Below are 22,399 nucleotides of genomic sequence, written 5' to 3' on the forward strand. Positions count from 1 at the left end.
CAAAAAAAGCGGATGATTTTCGCCTCCAAAGCGGTATTCTGAGGAGGGACAAGAAAAGTCCCCTCCATCTTCCAAGAAGCCAACCTATCTCCCATTGGTAAAGCATTCATATAGGCTTTCCATAAAAACATCTGGATGTTGGCTGGAAGTTTGGTTTTCCAAAGGAGTTTAACTGTTTGAATATTAATACTAGAGCTTTGTCCTTCACCACTCTCTTTGGCTAGGTACTTGTAAACAGATTTCACAGTCAGTCTCCCCTCTTTTTCTCCACTCCATTTCAACCTATCCTTTCCCAGACCCTGAGGTCTAATAGGAATGTCTTTGATTCTTGCCACCAGGAAAGGCTGAAAAAAGCTATGAAGCTTGGCCTCATCCCATCCAGTCCTATCTTCCAGAAAAAGATCTGCCACATGAAGGCCTTCTAGTCTGGGGTCCTCCACTCCTAACTCTCTCAGAGTCTGGGGTTTTCCATTGCAGATCACCCAAGGGTCATCTAAAAGAGAGATAGTGTTGCCACTGTGAATACCCCAGACTAGCCCTCCACTTATGAGATTGAAAGTATTATGGATTCCTTTCCAAAAGTAAGAGGCAGACCCAGGAGGTTTCCATACATCCCCTATCCATTTTTTACTATAGATACTAGCAAGAGTTTTTGTCCAAACTGACTCAGTATCTGTAGCAGCTTTCCAAGGGAGCTTGGCTAGCATTGCTACATTTAGATCCCTCATCTTTCTAAACCCCAATCCTCCTTCAGGCTTGGGTTTGCATAACTTGTCCCACCCAATGGTATGGACACTGTTTGAGTTTTCAGCACCATGCCAGAAAAACTCTCTGCAAGCTTTATCAATCTTATTGCAAGTGGACATAGGAAGCATATAAGTAGCCATAGCATAGAGAGGAGTGGCTTGCACCACAGATTGGATCATGGTAGCCCTCCCAGCCTGTGAAAGGACTTTAGCCTTCCAACCTTTTATTTTTTTATGGATCTTATCTACAAGAAAATCAAAATCCTCAGCCTTTTTTTTTGAGAGCATAATGGGTATACCCAGGTATTTGTCCTTTGGGTCAAAAACCCTCATTTTCCAAAATCTCTTCAGCTTAATTTTATTTCTAAACTTGATGTTTCTGCTGAAAAAAATGCTAGACTTGTCAAAGTTTATTTTCTTGACCGAGGCAAAGACAACAAAGTTTGGAGGATATCTTTAAGATGCCCCCCATCCTCAAGATTTCCTCTGGTAAAAAGGATCAAGTCATCTGCATACAAAAGGTGAGAGATGGGAGGAGAAGCCCTCCGGATCTTAATCCCATGGACTTTCTCCTCAGCCTCAGCTTTTGCAATCATCCTAGATAGGGCCTCAGACATGATGATAAAAAGATATGGTGATAGGGGATCCCCCTATCTGAGACCCCTTTCCGGGAGAATCTTATTCAGAGGAGTTCCATTAAGAAGCACTTGAAAAGAAACAGTGGATATGCATTGTTTTATTAGACTCCTCCACTTCTGACTAAAACCCAGTCTATCAAAGATGGAGTCCACCAGAGACCACTCCACTCGATCATAGGCTTTTGCCATATCCATCTTCAAAGCTATCCATCCATGTTTTTTATCTCTCATGTTTTTCATATGATGGAAAAGCTCACAGGCTAAACCAGTGTTATCTCCTATATTCCTGCCTTTGATGAAGGCCCCTTGGAAGGGGGAGATAATTTTATTAAGATGTTGCTTGAGCCTATTGGCAAGGATTTTAGATATCACTTTGTAACTAAAATTACAGAGGCTTATAGGCCTAAATTGTGCCACAGTCTCTGGGTTAGTTATCTTAGGGATGAGAGCAATATATGTTTCATTCATAACAGGGTTCAGCTCCCCTTTCTGGAAGAAGTCCTTCACAAAAGCCACAATACTTTTTCCCACAATCTCCCAAGCATTTTGATAAAAGCACCCTTGGAAGCCATCTGGCCCAGGGGCCTTCAGGCTGCCCATCTTATTAACCACTCTCCTAACCTCTTCAGCAGATGGGATGGCAGTGAGCATCTCATTTTCCCTTTCCGTAATACAAGGAGTGAACAGATTGAGAATACTATCATTTTGAAGGGGTTGGTCTGATTTGAAGAGGGCTTGGAAGTAAGAGGTAATGTTTTGCCCCACTTCATCTCTTCCTTCACTCCAGCCCCCCCCCCCCACCCTCTTTAGCCTCTCAATGCTGTTTTTTCTTCTTCTGAAAATGGTGGAAAGATGGAAGAACTTCGTATTTTTTCCCCCATCTCTCAACCAGTGAATTGTTGATTTCTGTTTCCAGAAACTTTCCTCCTTAACCAACCATTCAAGCAGCTCTGTTTTAAGGCCTTTTGCTCTCTCATAGTTGGCTAAGGAGAAAGGTTTAGTTAGGACCTTTTCCAACTCCTTGTTCACTTTTTTCAGATTTGTAAAGATGTTGCCAAACACCTTCTTATTCCATATAGTAAGATGTTGTTTCGTCAACTTATGTTTTAGGATCACATTAATATCAGGCAAATCATGATAAATAGAATTCCAGGCAGTTTCAATAATAGGCATGCATGCATTATCTGTGAACCACATATTATAAAACCGAAAGGGTTTTTCATGTGTGGTTCTATTAACCTCCTTTTCTCTAAGATTTATCATGATTGACAGGTGATCTGAACTAGCATTAACCTCATTGTGCACACTCATGGTAGGGAAAAGGACTACCCAGTCATCAGTAGCCAGAGCTCGATCAAGTTTCAAAGGGACCAATTGAGTTTGCATGTGTATTGACAGATTATAAACGTTACACAAGAAAAAATGATGACAACGAAATGTCGATGGTACAAAATGTTTGCGAAATGTGAAGATATATGCCGACATCTGAATAATTTGTACGATATTACAGTTTGCCGAGATTTGAAGGACGTGCGTCGAGATTTTGAACACTCTATTTGAGTAGGATCCTAATCTAATGCATAAATATGGTCTGAAAAAATGACTAGTCTCAAAACCTCCTGAAAAATAGGAATTAATAGGTTTCCAAAACAGGTTAGCTGGTATAAAATTTAGCATAACAAGAGCATTTTAAACCTATCATGGCAACACCCATGTCGTGTTTGTTACCAGCTACTAAAGCATATATACATTTTTATGTCATAATGTTTTTGATGGTGGATACGATCTTTAGTGCATGCTATTTGTTTGATAAATGTCATACTCTTTTTCTGTTGGACTGATAACGTAAATTTATATATGTCCCAGTTCATCACCTTGATGAATATCAAATAACTATTTAAGGAATGCCCTCTTTTTTTTTTTTTTTTTTTTTTTTTTTTTTTTTTTTTCTTGTGTGTAAAGGGACTACACATTTATATTTGAAGATATGTTGAAGTTGACATATTAGAGCTGGGGCACATTTGTTTTCCTGATATTGCATTTGTGTGTGTTTAAAGCAAGACCTCGGACATTTGCATTTGCTCGAAATGGAACGCCCCCATTTGATCCTAGAGGGTATGTAGTGATTGACTTTTGATGTTTTTGATGCCTGCATTTTGTTTCTTTATTTTCTAACACTTTACATGTATCTTATTATGTAATGTACACCTACTGCTGCAGAGGATGAAGAGTTGGCCCCTGGTGGGGAGATAATCTACCCTGGTATTTCAAGCGATACCATTACAGAGCTCACTAACTGTAATGCTACTCTTTCACACCACCGTAAAACACAGCGGCAGGTACTAGTCTCTTGCCTTCAGGATCTACACGATTTTAGTCCAAATTTGAAGGCACACTATTACCGTTTTTTATGTCTTTGTCCCATGTACTACATTTTCTGTGATTTTGTTTTTTGAGAGCACAAGAATTACAAGATTGAAATTCAGGTGTATATCATGTGTTCTTGGATGCACATTCTTTTGTAATTGTTTTTCCTGTATTGTAGATCCCCTCGACGTTGGCACTTGTTGATTCCTTAGAACAATACTCCCTGCTTTCTAGCCACCCTCTTCACAAAGCTAGTGAACCAGGCATCTTAGCAGCTGATATCCATCCCTCTCAGGTACAATCTCACAAATTTCTGTTGAGGTTATCAGTAAGCATATTACTACCTGCATGCACTACCACTTAATAATAAACGATTGTCTATGATTATTGTCAAATTATGCTTCATATTTTCTCTTTGATTTGTGGAGTATCCTACTTCCATTCTGATTGGCTTGTGGGTTCCTCCTAATAGGGATTGGGAAAGCACTGATTCTTAGATGTATTTATTTTACTATAGTTCATATCTAGATTGTTGCGTTTTATCAGAAGGATCTTTTATCATTGACTGACAGGATATCATTGCAAGTGGAGGGGTTGATGCAGATGTTGTTCTTTTTCATCGAACATCAGGACAGATATTGTCTTCTCTTAGTGGCCACTCTAAGAAGGTATTGATGATTGACTTTTTATTTCTTGGTTTTGGAAATTTAAAATTTTGGATAAGGAGGTTTCACTTTTCGGTCACTGTGTGGGTGAACAGTGTTAAGTTTGTCTCTCGAGATGAGTTACTAGTTACTGGTTCAGCAGATAAGGCAACTCATTGTCATACATAGATTTCTATTCTTTTGCAGTTAAAATGGTTCCTGCATGCTGGTATCACTGTCATAATTTTTTTTAGTGGTTTCCTCATGTTTATTTGGTGGTAATCTAGGGACGTAGATGCACAGTATCTTAGGCAGAATGCATTTGGTACACCAAGAAAAAGAGGAATAAAGTGTTCTATTGTGAATTTGCGACATACCTAATGGATGTTTGCTTTGTTTTCATCAATTAAATGGTTCATAAAGATAATATGGTCGATGATTCCTTGAAGCTGCTGGTTTTAAAATTGATAACCAACCAAAATATATGTCCGTCAGTTAGTTAATTGTGTATTCTTTCGCACCTGATTAATGAAGTTCTTTGACACTCGATTACTTCAAAGTCGGTATTTTGTCTTTGGCACTCGATTGCAGTTTTGAATGTGCATCAGATATCTATAGAACATTTCCAAAGATCTGCACTAATTACAATTTTGTTCATTATTACTACAAATAACCATGTTATGGTGCCTTCAGCTCTATGTTGATGTAAGCCACGTTATTACCTCAAACAACAAAATTAAGTGGACATTTAGTACTACATGAATGGGAGGAAATGTTGTTGAACTTTTGGCGAGTTAACAACCTTTCTCTGTGTTGAGCAGCATATAGGGTTTTATCCTTGAATATGTGACTGGCTATTCGCAGTAAAGAAAATTAGTCTAGGGCGTGATTCTTGTTTTGTTCTTTAACACAAAGAATTTCAAAATCTCATAATATATTTAAACTTCACAGTAGGATTGAAAAGAAATCGGCGAATTTAGTGTGATGTTCATCATTTTGTTAGAAAACTGGGTGTGTAATTAAAAGTTCAAAGTGTAGTGAACACGTGGAACTTGAATTTGTACAAATCCATTGAGAAATGAATGAGTAATTTGTCTCCCAAGTTACCCCACTTGAGATGAAATGGTTGAGAAATGAGTGTGAAAAACACTTAGTCCCACATGGGAAGAACACCAAAGAGTTGTTGAGTTTACAAGGCCTAATTGTGGTTACTTGGGTTGGGCCCCAAGGGGTACCACTAATTTTCCATGGAGACGGAACGCAGTCAAGCTCAACAAGAAACGCATGCGCGCCGCCGCCGCCTGGCTAGGCTGGGCATGGCTAGGTAGTGTGTAGTGTATATTCTTTTTGGACAACCAATTTCTTAACAAGGCCCAATCTGTTTGGGCCCATAAGACTTAACAATTTCACTTGAAACAACAAAGAGAGAAAACCTTTCTGAAATGGTGCAACGGTTCGAAACGTTGCATTATGCCGAAAAAGTGCAACCTCTTGAAAGATGCAACGGTTCGAAACGTTGCATTATGCTGAAAAGGTGCGTTGACTGTTCGAACAGTTACTGTATTGTTTCGAAAAGGCACCACTCTCATTTAAATATCGGACGTTTTTGCATGAAGAGAGATCCCTTTCAACCTCTCTTCTCCTCTCTGTTCTTAGTCAAAGCACAATGTTGAGTTCGCTGATTTTGTGGAATTGAAGTGCTGCTTTCCATAGAAGGAAAAATATGTTCTATCTTGGGAGACAATTTCCCATCCAACCTTGAAACACCGTGAAGGGGAAAATCTGTCTTAAGGACATAGTGAATCTTCACTAGGTTCGGATTGAAATTTTCGTACATGGTACATTTGAGAGAAAGGTTTGTATTGTTGTTGGTAATTGATTAAGAGTAAGTATATTTGAGTTGTGGTTCCTAACACATTTCTAACGAATAGTCATAGAGGTGAAAAGTGTCATCTCTAAACTATATAAACTAGGGGTATTCAGTCAAGCAAGCACTTGTTCTTCTTCTCAATTGTAATTTGTGCTAATGAGATGAAAGTACGATTCCAAAATTCTTTTCTCTACAGTCTGCCAGTGCTATTATCATAAAGAAGTAATTAGTTGAAATCTCATGAACACTTCACATATGATTTTTTCGCTTACCCTCTATGATTCATGTATGATGTCTCAGACAGTTCGTGTATGGCAAGGGAATGAAGATGGGGGCTATAATTGTCAGCACATTTGGAGGGATCATACTGCTGAGGTTAGTCCAGTGTATAATGCTATTTCTGAGATGGTTTGAAAGCTCTAGTACGTTGTCACATTGATGCAGTTCTTGAAATGAGCTATTCCTTCTTTTTTTTCCTTCTTATATTTTTCATTCGAAGAAAGTATTTCATTGTTAAAGAGTGACACTTCTAGTTTTACCTCACTATGGCGTGCTCTCAACATACTTGTTTTACTGGGTTACTTCACTAAAAACTGAATGACTGTCTTGATTTGCACCTTTTGCATAGTCTTAAGTTAAGTTATTTTGCACAGTGTGGTACATATGATTCTTATCATAGTATTGAGTGTTTTGGACATATTGGAGGAGTCCGGAAAGATATTGTAGTAAGAATAGAAAGAAAAATGTTGTTTTTGTCTTCTGTCTTGTGTTTTTTCTTTCCTTTGTAACTTGTACTATAGGATATCTCATCCTATTTCTTTATGCTTTGGATATATATATAAAAGTATACTTTACCGATTAAAAAAAAAGAATAGAAAGAAAAATTAAAGAATGGAACTATAACAGGTTGGATGCTGTTCCTAGATCTTAGCCTAGCAGGTCTAAGATTTAATTTACCAAAAAGGAAAGACAACAATACATTCCATTCATCGTGAAGTGTAAAAAACCCACTAATTTCTATGAAGTTTGCCTGGTGTTTGTTTTACTTAACAAAGTTGTCTTTAATAATTTATCGTTTTACTTTATTGATATGGTGTCTTACCTTGAATGCTTTCCTCTTTGATATGAAGGTGCAAGCTATCACAATCCATGCCACCAACAACTACTGTGCCACCGCTTCACTTGACAATACATGGTGCTTTTATGATCTCTCCTCTGGATTATGCTTGACACAGGTCTCTCTATCTGTGTGTGTGTAGGGGCAACTGCAATATTCAAATTCTTTCGCAGGTTCGGGTCGCCTAGGATGGTTCAGTGGTGAAGGCTATACATAAGCTGATTTTCATCCTGATGGTCTTATCCTAGGCACTGGCAATTCTGAGGTGATAGTTAAAATTTGGGATGTAAAGACTCAGGTATGAATGTATTTGGTGACATTAGCCTCAGCATTATGCCAGGTGTATGAGTGTGTATCTATTGTTCTACTGTTCTTAGTTTCACTGTTACTAACCTGTCGGTAAATTGTTCCAGTCAAATGTTGCTAGGTTTGAAGGGCACACTGGGGCAGTAACTGCCATTTCATTTTCGGAGAATGGCTACTTTCTGGCGGTGTGTATTCTTGCTATGAATTTTTGTAATAAAAATTATAAAACAAAAGCAAGATGTTACATGTTTTTAATCTATCTTATCATTTTGATCAGACTGCAGCTCATGATGGTGTAGAACTGTGGGACTTGCGAAAGTACGTTTCCCGCACTTATAATTAATACCAAAATTTTAATTAAATTAAGATTGCATTGCTGGGCCCAAAGCCTCAGATTTCTGGCTTAGAATTTTGGTCAAAACTGAGAACTTCAACTCTAGTCTTCGGGAATCCAGTGTACTCTGTTAGTCTGATGAAAACGCAGAACTTCAGTAGTTTAATTGTAGAATACTGCGAGTGCCAGTGGAATAGTGGATTGCCATTTTCAAAAGTAACATATTCATGATAGTTTGACAATTTGACGCCCTTACAGGTTCAGGTTTAGCTTACTTTTTGTGAGATGATTCCTCTCTGTATATAGAGCATTTCCACAGAAAATCATGTTATTCCCTGATTTTTAACTAGATCAAGTGCAGTAACCAAATAATGAACAGTCCATATGTATTCAATTGTCAAACGAACTTTTTTTAGTTGTAGACTTGTAGTCAGTAGTCACACACTCAGCCAGCATTACCCAACTCTATGATGGGAGTAGCATCTGTAGTAGATAAACATGAGCTGCAAGTAGATTAGAATTTGCTATGGGCATTGCAGCATGAGCTGCAAGTAGCAACATTAGGTCTTCAGACGAAAACACTTATCATTATTGCGGCGACAGTACGACATTAGAACTGTCATTCCAAGCATAATCAGAATTGGACTTAATGATCTTCCTAAAATGAATTCTTGTCATGAAAGTTCAAGTATTATAAATTTATAATACCTTAGAGAACTAAAAGAACATCACTTAATATCAGTCTTAATATTGAAAGTGAGAGCCAAAATAACAGGATTAGTGACCACAAGCGGGAACAGGCCAGGTGGTATTATTATGTCTTTATCAACACATCAAAATAGATTTCCTTATCATGTCCAAGTCCAACGTCTAGATCCAACCAAACACCACGCTCCTCTTAAAAGCTATATGCCTATATCACACATTGCAATTGGGCTAACTATTTAAATCCAAAACTGATAAACATAATCCTTCATGGTCTATAAACGAATAAAAACAAAAATTATCTGAGGAAAGTAGGCAGTCACAGTATCTTGATTAGGAAAAGGAAATAAATTACTCTTGATCAGAACTTTACTTAGTAAAATATACATAAATTTACTGGCCAGCTTCTCCCCACAATATCAGATTCTCTTTCCATTTACATGTCAGTTTAAAAATCATATATATATTAATTTAATCACTCACCCCATTATTCTCATTCTAACACAAACTTTGAAGTAACCAAAAATTTACTACTTGTTCTGACACATAAATTTCAAATTATAATGAAAATATTAAAAAAAAAACAATATTTTAAAGGTTGCTTTATAATGAAAAAGATACCAAGCTTCTCAGCTCCAAATCTCAAAAAGCTAGAAAGAGAAGTAGGCCATCAAAAAAACTGAAAACTCCTTCCAAACACAAAACCACCACCCCATCAATTTTAACCTTAAAATCACCAAAAAACTAGTCCAAAATCACATGATTTGAACTAATAAAAGTGCCCCCCTTCAAATGGGTTTTTTGAAGAAGCCCTTTTTTTCAATCACTCTTGCCACACTTGTTATCTTAACTAGCTTTGAGTATTTCCCAGTTGTTAAAACAGCTTCAGACAATACCAACTTAGTTTACAAAGGTTGTGCAAACCAAACATTTTCAGACCCAACTTATACACAAACCCTTCAAGCTTTGTTTGATTCACTACTTGCCCAGTCCTCAAAAAACAAGTTCTTTAAAACCACTTCATCAGGTGGTAGTCAAGGTACCATTTCTGGATTGTTTCAATGTAGAGGAGATCTTAGTAACAATGACTGTTACAACTGTGTTGCTAAAATACCACAAATGGTTACTCAGTTATGTGGAAATACAGTTGCTGGAAGGATTCAGTTGATGGGTTGTTATGGTTTGTATGAAATTTCAGGGTTTCCACAAGTTTCTGGGTATCAAATGCTTTTTAAAACATGTGGTAAGTCACAGATTTCAGGGAGTGGGTTTGAGGAGAGAAGAGATACTGCATTTTCAACTATGGAAAATGGGATTTTGAGTAGTGGGAATAATAACAATGGTGGGTTTTTTGCAACTAGTTATGAATCTGTTTATGTTTTAGGCCAATGTGAAGGGGATTTGAGTTCTGGTGATTGTGGGGATTGTGTTAAAGCTGCTGTTCAGCATGCTCAGGTTGAGTGTGGGAATTCTATTTCTGGTCAGGTTTATCTTCACAAATGCTATATGAGCTATGCTTATTATCCAAATGGGATTTCTAAGAAAACATCTTCAGGTAATCTTGAAATGAGAAAAATGTTTGGTTTTAGATTACTTCTTGCTTAATAAGTAAATTTGTTTGTTGAAATATCTGGTAGATCTTACTTAGTTAATATGCTATTGGTTAACATTCTTATGTTTTATTACTAATCTAATCAAAGGGTATACAATATTTGAGTACCGAAGACTTTGTAATTACTAATCTAATCAAAGGGTATACAATATTTGAGTACCAAAGACTTTGTATATAACAATAAGAAGCAAATTAGAATATTGTCTTGCAAGTTAGCAACTCAAGGTCCATTTGTTTATAACAAACCTTGCTATGCCATCCGGTTTTTAAGTCTTGAAACCCGTCCCTCGAGATCGATAGTTAGGATGGTTTCTTTGGATTATAATTGTAAATTGTAATTGTAATTACATAGGAGAGACTCATCTATTTATTTTTTTTAAACAAAATGAGAGATAATTATATTATTTAAGTGATATTAGGGAGGTTCTTTTAAATTATCAATAATAAAATAGGGTTTGTTTTAATTTCAATGTGGGAAATGAGGGTAATTATTTAATTTAAATGACCATTAGAGAGGTGTTTCTAAATTATTAATAAAAAAATGACCTTATTCAAATTATATTAATAAAAGTGGGGCTTATTCTAAATTTAGTGAGGGAGGTGTTTCTAAATTAAGTAAATAAGGAGATTTAAATTTGCCTACTCGAGAGTTGAGGAGGCTTCCGAAGACCCGGCTATCATATAGTGTAGAGATATGATTGAGACTAATAATGCATTTATATTTTATCCACCCCTATTGGCTATTCATAGCAGCTGTGGTTGTTTTTGAAAATCTAGTTCAAAAATATAAACTATGGAATATAAAATATTGTTTAGGAGTTTACCAAGATATAGTTTGAGCCACTTTAATTATTAAGTTACTCAATAGTCCATAAAGTATTAAGTTGTAGAAAGTCTAGTATACGGTATACTTGTATATTGGTAAGGTGAATGGTGGCAAATTAAAGGAAGTGCCATAGTATGTGTATGTGCATTTATACATTCATACAAAAAGACATACTGTACACATCTGTCATACAGTCGTTGTACATGTATACCTGTGTCATACAGTCGTGTATGTATGTACTTGCAAGATTGATTCTTTACGTTTATTGGAATCTTGTATTGTCTGTGGTTGGTCACAAGTAGAAGGCTAATGTTTCAAGCCCCTTGCCGTTTTATGTTCTCAGCATGAGTGTATTAGGTAAAGAGTTGTCCAATGTATATATGATTCTAAATTTTCCTATTTTTAATTCTTGTATTTGTGATATGTTATGTGTTTGATTGATCGCAGGGACAAAGCAAAATACAGGAAAGACCATAGCAATTGTTGTGGGTGGGGTTGCTGCTGTCGGATTTGCGTTCATTTGTCTGATGTTTCTAAGATCACTGCTGAAAAAACGTGATGGTAAGTATTGAAAGCAGCGTGTATCGGTGTCTCTCATTTTACAAAATTTTCTCATGTTGTTGTTGGGAATTCATTGTTATCTTGCAGATTATTAAGAGATAAGAAATGGGCATTGAAGGACCACTTTAATTTTTAAAGCCCGTTTGTTAAAAAGGAAATGTGATTTTGCTGTAGTAGATGGAATTGTTTTAGGAAATTGGCAACGGAGTAGGCATAGCGGGCAGATACTGGTTTTTTGACTTGGTGTAAAGCAAAGGAATTTTGTTTATAAAGAGCATGAGGAGAGTGAAAGGTTGAATGGCTTATTTACCTATTTAGGATGATGGGGAGATTAGATAATGTGACAGATTTGACGGTAAGAGGGGATTATGGGATCCCTCTCATTGCCTTGCAGCTATTTTGTATTTTGTTTTCCACTCTAGACAATGCTTGTCCATTTTCTTGCACTATTTTTCCTGTTCTTTAGTCAATACCCCAACACTCTCTTTCTATCATGCGAAACAAAAATGGTTAAATTTGCCTCTTGTAGAAGATGCTTGGAAAGTTTGGTTGGCCTCATGTCCTCATCAGAATTTTTATATGCAGATTGAATTCTTGAAAGTACTAGTTTACAATAATAGGGTATTTGCTTTTCCATCATGATTTAATTTAATCATGAATTTATGAGTATCTGAGTGATAACTATGTTTGGTAAGTTTGCTAAAATCCTAAACACACTTGGGAAAGGTCCAGCTGGGGTGGCTTGATCTTGAATTGTGGGTGTCATGGGTTGGCAAACGTGTACAGCGATTGGTTTGTTTCCATTCTGCATTTACACGTCTATTCACATGGCTTTGTCTATGTTCGATCTCACAGATTCTTCACCGTTCTATGCTGCATTGGTACCAACTTAAGAATCCCCCAGCTGCTTTATTCATTTTCAGTTAGTACTTGGTAACTTATTAGAATGATTTTTTTTTTGAAGGTTTCACAATGTTTAAAGGTAAATAAACTTATTAAAATGATTGTTTTTCTTTAAGGTTTAAGTGTTTCACAATGCTTAAAGATAAATATTGTGTGGATGTTTTGAATATCTTGTACTGCGGTTGAACATTTAATTAGGAATCATCGGTTGATTACTGTACAGATTTGATTTAAGTCAGAAGTTTATACGAAAGTCGTGGGTCCGTTTGCTGTTATAATTTATAAATAATTCAGGTGCCTCTTGGCTAGATTTCGATGTCCAAATAACAATGACGCGAATCAGAAGTTCCCACGGACGTTCTAGTGCAACACCCGTCGTTTGGCTCAATGTGTTTTCCCAATTGTGGGTCACATGCATAGTTTTTGTGGTCTGGTGTCATCATGACGAGTTGACGACTATGGGAGTCATAGGCTCATGGTAATAGGCTCATGGTAAGTTTGTCCAAAATTTTACTAAATTTCTTGTGCGAAGCTTCTAAATGTCTAATTAATATCTGTCTTCTACGGAAGTATAGGTGACTTAACCAAAGAAAAGAACAAAAAATGAAGCATACCATCCAATTATATAATGGCCACATTTGATCAACTGACAAATTTATATGCGGCTAATGTTTTACGGATACGCATCTGGATAGGTTAATCCAGGGGTTGGCAATGGGCCGGGTCGGGCTAACAATATTTAAAGCCTGTCAGATATTAAGGCCGGGTTGTCCTGGTTTTAAAGTCAGTATGGGGTTGGATTGGGCCGGATCACAAGTCTAAATCTCAAGTCCTGACTCTACTCTAAGCCCTTTTTAAAGGCTTTAGGGTCGCGCTTATATATTTTTTTCTTTTTACTACATCACTTTAGACTAGTGCTCATTGTTCTTCATGGTTGTTAGGTTGACAAGTTTTTATTATATATGACAAGTTATTGGAAGTATTTTTGGATGTAAGTGATAAATTACAAAGTACAGTGTTATTTTAATTAAAAATATTTAACAAAGAGTTGGACAATTATGATATGTGTATTTATAGTAAAAGTGTTAAACTATAACTAGGGCATGGTTAGGGTTGGCCTAATGAGAGCTGAATTAGGGTCGGGTCTATATTTCAAAACTTTAGCCCTAATCCTGTCCTAGAAAGCATTAGAGCCGGGCCGGCCCTACCCTAAACTCTGTGAGAGCTTTAGTTGTGAGGGCTTTATAGGGCTTAGGGTCGGATCGGTCAGGGCCAAGTTAGGGTCGTTACGCCAAATTCCCACCCCCTAGGTTAATCCATGATCCACGCTTTTACCAAAAAAAAAACAAGAAATCCATGATCCATGCAACTGGAAAGAGATTAAGAGGCCAAAAAGTCCCCAGAGATGGGCTTACTTGAAAATCAGGAACAAATGTGTCACCTAGATTGTGAATCAGTAGCAGGGTATTGATTGTGAATCAGTAGCATGGCTAGTTCCAAAAAGAAACATGGAAATATAACAAGAGATAAATTCCTAACCTGAGCGAGAAACCTTCATTTCCGATCTTACTAGTTATGTATCCAGCAATCCTTGTAGGTGAAATGAGGCTGCCCACATGAACAACAGCCTTCCACTCGTTCTGAACGAGATGGAACTCCATGAATTTGAATACACATTTAAAATTCTTGTTTTTTTAAATCGTAGTAACCTTGATCTTCACCGTTTTGAAGTTAGATACTTCCATTCTTCATTATTCTTAACATGTTCAAATATACACTCCACAATGGCCCAAATCATTCCTTCCTAATAACATATTGTTTTGTCTATGACTCCATCACTCCTCCATAATCTTTCATAACCCATATGAAGAGTTGGTCAGCGAATCTATCAACAACCAGGCTTAGATGACCTCCTTGCATCCCCACAATTACATCTTTCGTTAACTTTACATCACTTCCTAGGGTCGTTAATAAAACTGCACCAGTATTTGCACCAACCTCTGAACCTGCACTTTGAGAGGGATTGGATTGGGAATCTGGAAAATGATCAAATAGGATGTCTCCGGGAAACAGAAACATTTGCCTTTTCAAAGCCATGCTTCCGAAGATACTATGTAAAATTGGGGAAATATGCAATAGATAAGATTTTAGGGGTAGCATTCAGAATGATTTATATTGACTTTTTTTGCCCTTGTCATAATCGAACGTTCCTTTTAGTCATTCAGAAGTTAGAACCAGGTTCTTTTCTTCCTTTCAGGGTCGTTCGGCAAAAGAAACTTGGGACTCTAAACTAGTCTAATTTAAAACATAAATCTAAATCTAAACCAGAGGAAAATTATAGTATGTCAGGATGAAACACACTACATACTTCAAATAATTATAATGGACAGAAAGTTGTATCGATATGACAAGGTTGCAAACTTCAAACCTTTACACTCCACGAATCCTTATCTGCCTTTAGCATAAGTAAAAGAGTGCTTCTGCAGCAACACACACTTTGAACACAATTTGTGAACACAATGACGTGGCAAGCTGAGAGACCTTGATTTTCAGTACTTCTTTGAGAAATACACACGCACCCCTGCCTGATGAGTGCCATGTCATTGTGTTCACAATTTTCGGTTCATTTTGTGTGTTGCTAAAGACTTTTCCTAAGTAAAAACATTCTGAGGTTCACACTCTGGACTAAACAAACCAACCAACATTGCAGATGTCGCACTCACAGACACAGCAGTACAGCACCACAAGCAGCCCATCTAAGATTCCTTGGGATTGTTATTCTTGGACCATAATATAATCTACCAAGTACCCAGAAAGCCATCCCCCTCCAAATGTGAAAATCCCAGCTGTGTTACTCATCAACCCTAAACATGGCTTAGCATCAGTCCTGCACAGCTCACCATCAGAAAAACCAAATAGACGTCTCAAAGCCATCAACTGCTCATGAACCACTTCCACAAGTTTTTCAATCCAGTAAAAGCTGTCAAAAGAGCTACTTTAGTATTTCAATATACTTTGAGAATGATAATTTCAACATGAATAGTATAACACCCCGTATTTTATTTCGTTTATTTTCCTAATAATAATAATAATGTATAATAGAAAAAAAAAAATAGGATAAGTGTTAGTGGAAATAGGAGACGTGGGTTTATGGGATAAACCTTCTTCCCTATTTCGGATGGTTTTGTTTTTAACAGAAAGAAAACAGAATAGAGTTTTCTCACGTAGAGTTTTTAGGGAAAAACAAAAAAGGGAGAGTTTTACAGAAAAAAAAAAAAAGGGTTTGAACAAGAAAGATCATTCAGTTTCACGCGACAGTAGACGTCGGGCTTTTGGGGTTTCGCTTTCGGAAAGCTGTTCGGTTTCAAAACAGTGAGTAGTCATAATACGTTATATTTCTTTTATTTGTTTCGATTAAGCATATGAATATTCCGTTTTCTCTTATTGCAATATTGTAAATTCTGTTAATGGTGTCGACTATATTAGATACCATTTGAACCACTGCAGTAGATAAACTAGGACGACTTCTGGCATTTAAACTGTCAAAGTCTCGACATAGGTGGGTGATGGCGTCGCCAGCCGCACCAAAGCACCAAATCGTCCTTCCTGTTTTTTTGGTTTGAAGTATATTTTATTTTTGATTTGTGGTGATGTTGGAACTGTGAGTGTTCTGATTGGTGTGAGATGGGTGTTGGTGTCGCGAGGTGGGCTGCTTGAGGAGCTTCAATGGAGACCAAACCGTCCTGCGTTTTTGGTTGTTTGGAATAGTTTTGTTTGGATTTTTGTTGTGAGGTTAGGCTGTAGTAGTGATGGTTGATTGTTGAAGGGAGATTGGGTACTGGAGAGTGTGAAGGAAAGCTTTTACAGCCATTAATGGCGTCGATCCCGTTTTTTTCAGTATAAAGGAAGTGCGTTTTGTTGGTATAAGTACATGGGGTTTTTCTCCATGAACCAAACCGTGGGGTTTATTTTGGAGATGGATGGCCAGTGGTGGCTATTGTGGTGGTGGAAGTTTGGGGAGGAAGGAGATGAACAGTGAAAAAACGAATTTGGGCTTGGGCCAAAATCGTGTGGGCTCTTATGTTTTAACTTTTGGACTTTTTGGGGTTAAGTTAGACTATGGGCCTTAGACTTTGGGCCTTTGGGTTAGAAGAGTTTGTGGACTCTGACTTTGACTGTTGACCAGAGTGGACTCTGACTTTGACTGTTGACCAGAGTGGACTTTGACTTTGACTTTGACCAGGGTTGACTTTGACCAGTTGACCCGAAAATTTGACTTTTTCCTAAAATTATGATTCGGTCTATTAGGATAAGTCACAGACTATTAAAAGAAGTTTGACTTTAAATTTAGGACTTTTATATATACGTGTATGCGTGTATTAAATATTATGTGATTTTGTAGTATTTTATGATATCTAACGTTATGATTAACTTAGGCATCAATATAATTAACAACGCGTAAACCAAAAATACATGAATAGATACAAGATCACCTTCGTTCTAGGAAATAATATATGTTATAAGGTTCAATAAGGCGTAAACCAATTTACCACCTCTTTTAGAACTCTCCACACCTCAAGTTTTAGAATTGAGTTTTATGATTGTTGATGTCATATGTTAGGTGGGCATTTATTGAATGTGTCATAAATGACGGATTAAGCGTATATAGGGGGTATTCATTGAATGTCTGTGAATGGCCCGGGATTTGAATTTGAATGCCCTAATAAAAAGAGGAAGAAAAAAAAGGTATTCGCTTGCGGAGTTAGTTGTATTCCTGAGTGAAATGCGGGAATATAGGATTGGGTATTCCTGAATGTGGCGAGGAATGACCCGTGGTATTCATTGAATGTCTTGTGAATGATGGATTATTTGGACTATATTTACCCCAGAGAGGAACTAAGGTATTTCAAACCGGGGTTAGTTATATTATTTGATTATCACGAGTATTTGGGTTTACTTTTGAATACCTAATATAATATCTACATATGTTATATAGAAGTTTAACTTTCTTTTGCGGGGAGGGTAGGACTTAATAACATTTTGTGCTTGAGGGGCCGGTCCCTACCCTTATCTGTGATGAATATCGGTAAGTTTTAATTCGGCTTGGGGCCAAAAATTTTTTTTATATTAAAAGCGAGATATTAGAATGAGTTAAGATAATAGAAGTTTTGTTTTGGAAAGAACTATCTTAGGTTGAGACGCGGATGAACCACCGCCGCCCATTTGAGAATGATTAGGTTATGATAGATTTAAAGTGTTAGTTGGATAAGAAAAGTTTTGAAATATTTATATGTGGTTAGTCTACTCATACCAGCAAATTCCATTTTGCTGACCCATGTTTGCTTTGTTTTGGCAACGTGGGTGTGTTCTTGGGAACATAGGTGGAAGGCAGTGGAACCGCGGCGTGTGATTGGGATTCTTGCTTGGAGCAGTCCGGGAGTTTATTTTTATTAGGTCTGTTCTTTTGGAAGTATGTAATAACTTAGTTCCTGTTCATATGACATGAGAATACAATGTTGAGGACCTTTTATTCTTAGAATGTTATATTGATGGTTTTTGGATGGAAGATAGACTTTCATAAAGTAATAAAGATAATTTTGGATATTGAATTTGTGGTTAAGATTCTTTATGATTTGGGTTTTAGGTTTTGACATGTGTTGTATCCACCCCGTCATAGCCTGGGTTTTTAGACAATTGAACCGAGTGATGTTTGAGATATTTATATTTCAAATATTCATTTTTTTTTAATTGTTTAGAAATTCGGGCTGTGACAAATAGACAATGGGTTAAACAAGTAAAAATTATCCACAATAGACAATGGCTTAAACAAGTAAACATCCAGATTGATCAAATTTCTTAAGGTCATTTAATAATTAAATAAATAATAAAGATCAACAAAATTTCTTACCGTCATTGTCAGAAAGTCTAAACAATAAAGATCAACAAAATTATACATTTATTTCAATTCACAAAACTAGAGTGTGTTTACTATTAAGAATTTAATATGGACTGATGAAGTTAACTACGTACTTAATCACTTAAGCCATTAATTGATACTACTATATTTCTATATATATCTACATAACCTAATCCACAACTCTACAACAATTCAACAAATTGTTAATTTCATATAATGTTATAAATCTATATAACCTTACTATGTGGAGAAAACTATAAAATATTAACATTGAAAAGTAAAAAATTACCTTGTTTTTTTTTTTTTTTTTTTTTTTTTTTTAAGTGGAAATTTTATTGATAACGATAACGAGTTTTACAAATAATTAGGACAAACGTGCAACAAGCTGCGCCACAAGTCTTTTATATGAATTTGTTTTTTGTTTTTTTTTGGATTGAGGTATGACCCTTGTTTAAGAATTGAGAGTGAAAAAAATTAAGGAGAGCTTACGGGTTTGTTATAGGTGATTAGAATTAGAATTATATTTATGCAATTTTATTTTTTGTTAGAAGGTCTAAATAATAAATATCAACAAAATTATGCATTTATTTCAATTCACAAAACTATAGTGCGTTGACTACTAAGAATTTAATATGGACTGATTAAGTAACTAACTACGTACTTAATCACTTAAGTCATTAATTGATACTACTATATTTCTATATATATCTACATAATCTATTCCATAAGTCTACAACAATTCAACAAATTGTTAATTTCATATAATGTTATAAGTCTATATAACCCTATTACATACCATGTGGAGAAAACTATAAAAGATTAACATTAAAAAATAAAAAATTACCTTGTTATTTTTTGTTTTTTTTAAGTGGAAATTTTATTGATAACGATAACGAATTTTACAAATAATTAGGACAAACGTGTAACAAGCTGCGCCACAAGTCTTTTATATGATTTTTTTTTTATTTTTTTTTTATTGAGGTATGACGTTTGTTTAAAGATTGAGAGTAAAAGAAATTAGGAGAGCTTATGGGTTTGTTATGGGTGATTAGAATTATACAAACTGACCGGTTGGGCTTTAGGTCTTTGGCTATTTGTTTTAGTCTCATTAAGCCATCAAACATTCAAAGACACATTTGTCCCTCTTTAATGGTTTTGGACTCTAAATAAATGATAAATGATAATTTTGTAAGGGCAAAAAGAGAAGTAAAAAAAAAGTGTTAGTTTATTAGAATGTTTTTTATTAGTTTTTTTTTATACTATTTTTTTTGTTGATTATATTCTTGATATAGTTGTGAAAATTTTGGGGGTGCGGTAGTGGAAGTTTGCTAAAATAATTTGGGGTGAGTTCTTACAGTTTGAAATTTTTTCTAGGCAATTAGTTATGTGGTAGTGGAGTTTTTCTAATCTCAGAAGGTGTGACCGCCCCCACACGCACCCCCATCTATGCTTGAGTTGGGTTTGTAGATCTTGCATTGCTAAGCCTTCTGAAAAGAACTCAGGGTTGAAAACAAGCGCAAAGTCGTGGTGTTGATAAAGATTCATGTACCTATCTTTGATCTCTTGTATTTTAGTCATTGCATCAACTGTCATCGTGGTTTTGTCTATGACAATTTTTTGTTGTAAGGGATTGTGTATAATAGACGCCATAATTCTAGAATAGGCCAATTCCCATCTTGCAAGATCATATCTTTCCTTGTTGTTGCTATATTTTTTGTTTATGTTTCATGTACAAACAAAAATATACCGTGCTTCTAAATCGAATTCTATGTTGTACCAGCACCATGTTTATCAATATTGGACCTAGCCCAGGCTCAAGAATAGGCCATGGACCATGATGAAGTAATGCATTGCGCCATCTCGTAATAAGTGGTCTATCGTTATCCACTATATCAATTGTTAAATGTGGACAACGTTGTGAGAGCTTCGTCCTAAACAACACACCCGTCGTTCCTGCTCCAAGACAACACACACGAGTAATGTTCTGTTGTTGTTGAGGATTTGGAGCTTGTTGTTGAACGTTCATCTTGAGTAAGGATAGACAGAACAGAAAACAATAGAAAATATCGAACTGCGTTTTGATAGAAAGGCAAGGCTTACACTGTGATTGAACAGGTTTTACGGTGTCAATTGGTATGGTATTTGAGATATTGATGTAGTCATTTTGTTTGTAATACCTGAAGCATCTGATATTTTTATTCATTCTTGTTTCTATGTTTGTGTTGACATATAGCACGAGGACGTGAGAAACTGAAACTAAATCTCGCAACCTGTATTGTAATTTCTCTTAAATGTTATTTTGTGTTTTCAGGTTGCAAAAGGATTCTTAAACTTTTGAAATATGTCAAATTTTCCCCCCACTAAATCTTGCTTCCTAAATTCGTCTACATTTAATCTCATAGAAAAAAAAATGTTATCATGTTCAACAATTTTCACCACCTTATATTTTTGGGGTAAATTTGTGTTTGTTGGAATGATGTTATAGGTTGAAACTTGTGCTTGATCCTCACCACAATGCAAAATACTAGTTTCATGTAGAAAACGATTGAACCCTTTGTGTTTGATTCCCTATTTTATCGGTTAGCTGTTGTGAACCCAAGACAATGACAATATACTTTTTTAACCAACTTTAGTAGTGAAAAGCATAACCCAAGAAAGAAAGAAAAAAAAAATAGTAAAAAGTGGTTTTGACTGGGGTCTGAAGTTTGATAATGCTACCTCACAAGTTTGTGAAGCATACTTACCAAAATTATTGACTGGCGATTGTACATTTTAGAAGTTGCATGCCCACATGTTGGAAGTTATTTTGGGTCTAACTGAGTGTCTTTGTATTGTTAAGGCAATGTTTAACAATGTAGCTAAGATTCATTGTAGATAGCATACCATATTTGAGCAGGGTTATGGTACGGTGGTGGAAAAGGTCCAAATGTGGAGGTGTTAGTGTGAGAAGTGAGTCATGCCTTAAAACAAATGTGAGTTACCTTTAAAGTTGGTGTAAGCTACATGTATCCACTTTTAGCATTTAGAATGGACATTTGGGTTGGGGCTACAAGGTTATACTTTGTATTTTATTTTATTTTATGCAAAACGAATATGATCAGAGGTATACCATCATCCCTTGCTACTTTGAATGACATGTATGATGATAATAACAAATGTACATAGACTAACTATATATGCGTAAATACAAATAATCAATTACATAAACAAGTGCTTAGATCAATATTTCTACTCTCAATTCATTATGCAATATATAAAGAGTACGGATTCATTTCACTCATAAACTATCAAGACATAAATAGAATTCAACTAATCAAACATAAAAAACAATGGTGAGAGTAATGTGTGATGTGAAATTTCTATTCTACGATTATACTATGGATTCAAATAAATTTAAATTAACTAAACTAATAAAAATAGGGTTTGATGGAAGAGAAAGTTATAGAGAAGAGTAATCAATCCATCTAATAACTAGTTTCATGCAAGAATCGAATTATTCATTGAAAAGAGATCATATTTAGGTTTTCACTCAACAATTCAACATAAAGCCTCAACCTTTATCATCTCTAGCAATAACATACATCTCTATAGTCATTATTGTTAACATGTAGCATTATTACAACCAAGTCTCTCAACTTAATTACAACAATCCCTAGTTTAATTTATCATATGCTTATTTTGGAAGTCATACAATAAACTAAACTCATTGAAATACATACACATGAATTAATTCTATTAAGCAATCTATTCCTCATTAGGTTTCATAATCACTCCCTCTAATTGGGGATTAGCCTAATATCATTATACTATCATTTCTAAAACAAGAGCAATAAGAACAAGTCATGATTGAATA

The 22,399-nt window shown here is 35.8% G+C and overlaps 2 protein-coding genes across 3 annotated transcripts; both read left to right on the plus strand.

The window, feature by feature from the left end:
* The first annotated feature begins 2,899 nt into the window (after positions 1-2,899).
* On the plus strand, positions 2,900-8,291 carry LOC147500345 (pre-mRNA-processing factor 19-like). Its single transcript, XM_086562013.1, has 9 exons — positions 2,900-3,499; positions 3,605-3,723; positions 3,930-4,046; positions 4,324-4,419; positions 6,566-6,640; positions 7,396-7,460; positions 7,556-7,680; positions 7,796-7,873; positions 7,966-8,291. Exons 1-7 carry the CDS (start codon positions 3,472-3,474, stop codon positions 7,584-7,586), a joined length of 531 nt encoding a protein of 176 aa, XP_086418139.1. The 5' UTR covers positions 2,900-3,471; the 3' UTR covers positions 7,587-7,680; positions 7,796-7,873; positions 7,966-8,291.
* Positions 8,292-9,320: 1,029 nt separating this feature from the next.
* Positions 9,321-12,172, plus strand: LOC147500346 (plasmodesmata-located protein 2-like). Of its 2 annotated transcripts, XM_086562012.1 has the most exons (3): positions 9,321-10,282; positions 11,613-11,726; positions 11,814-12,172. In XM_086562012.1, exons 1-3 carry the CDS (start codon positions 9,520-9,522, stop codon positions 11,819-11,821), a joined length of 885 nt encoding a protein of 294 aa, XP_086418138.1. In that variant the 5' UTR covers positions 9,321-9,519; the 3' UTR covers positions 11,822-12,172. The 2 variants fall into 2 exon arrangements, with proteins under 2 accessions (XP_086418138.1, XP_086418137.1); XM_086562011.1 differs by having other exon boundaries at positions 9,329-10,282; positions 11,613-12,172.
* The last annotated feature ends 10,227 nt before the right edge of the window (positions 12,173-22,399 follow it).

This window comes from Coptis chinensis, chromosome 5 (genome assembly GCF_015680905.1).
Source record: "Coptis chinensis isolate HL-2020 chromosome 5, ASM1568090v1, whole genome shotgun sequence".
NCBI classification, from domain to species: Eukaryota; Viridiplantae; Streptophyta; class Magnoliopsida; order Ranunculales; family Ranunculaceae; genus Coptis; species Coptis chinensis.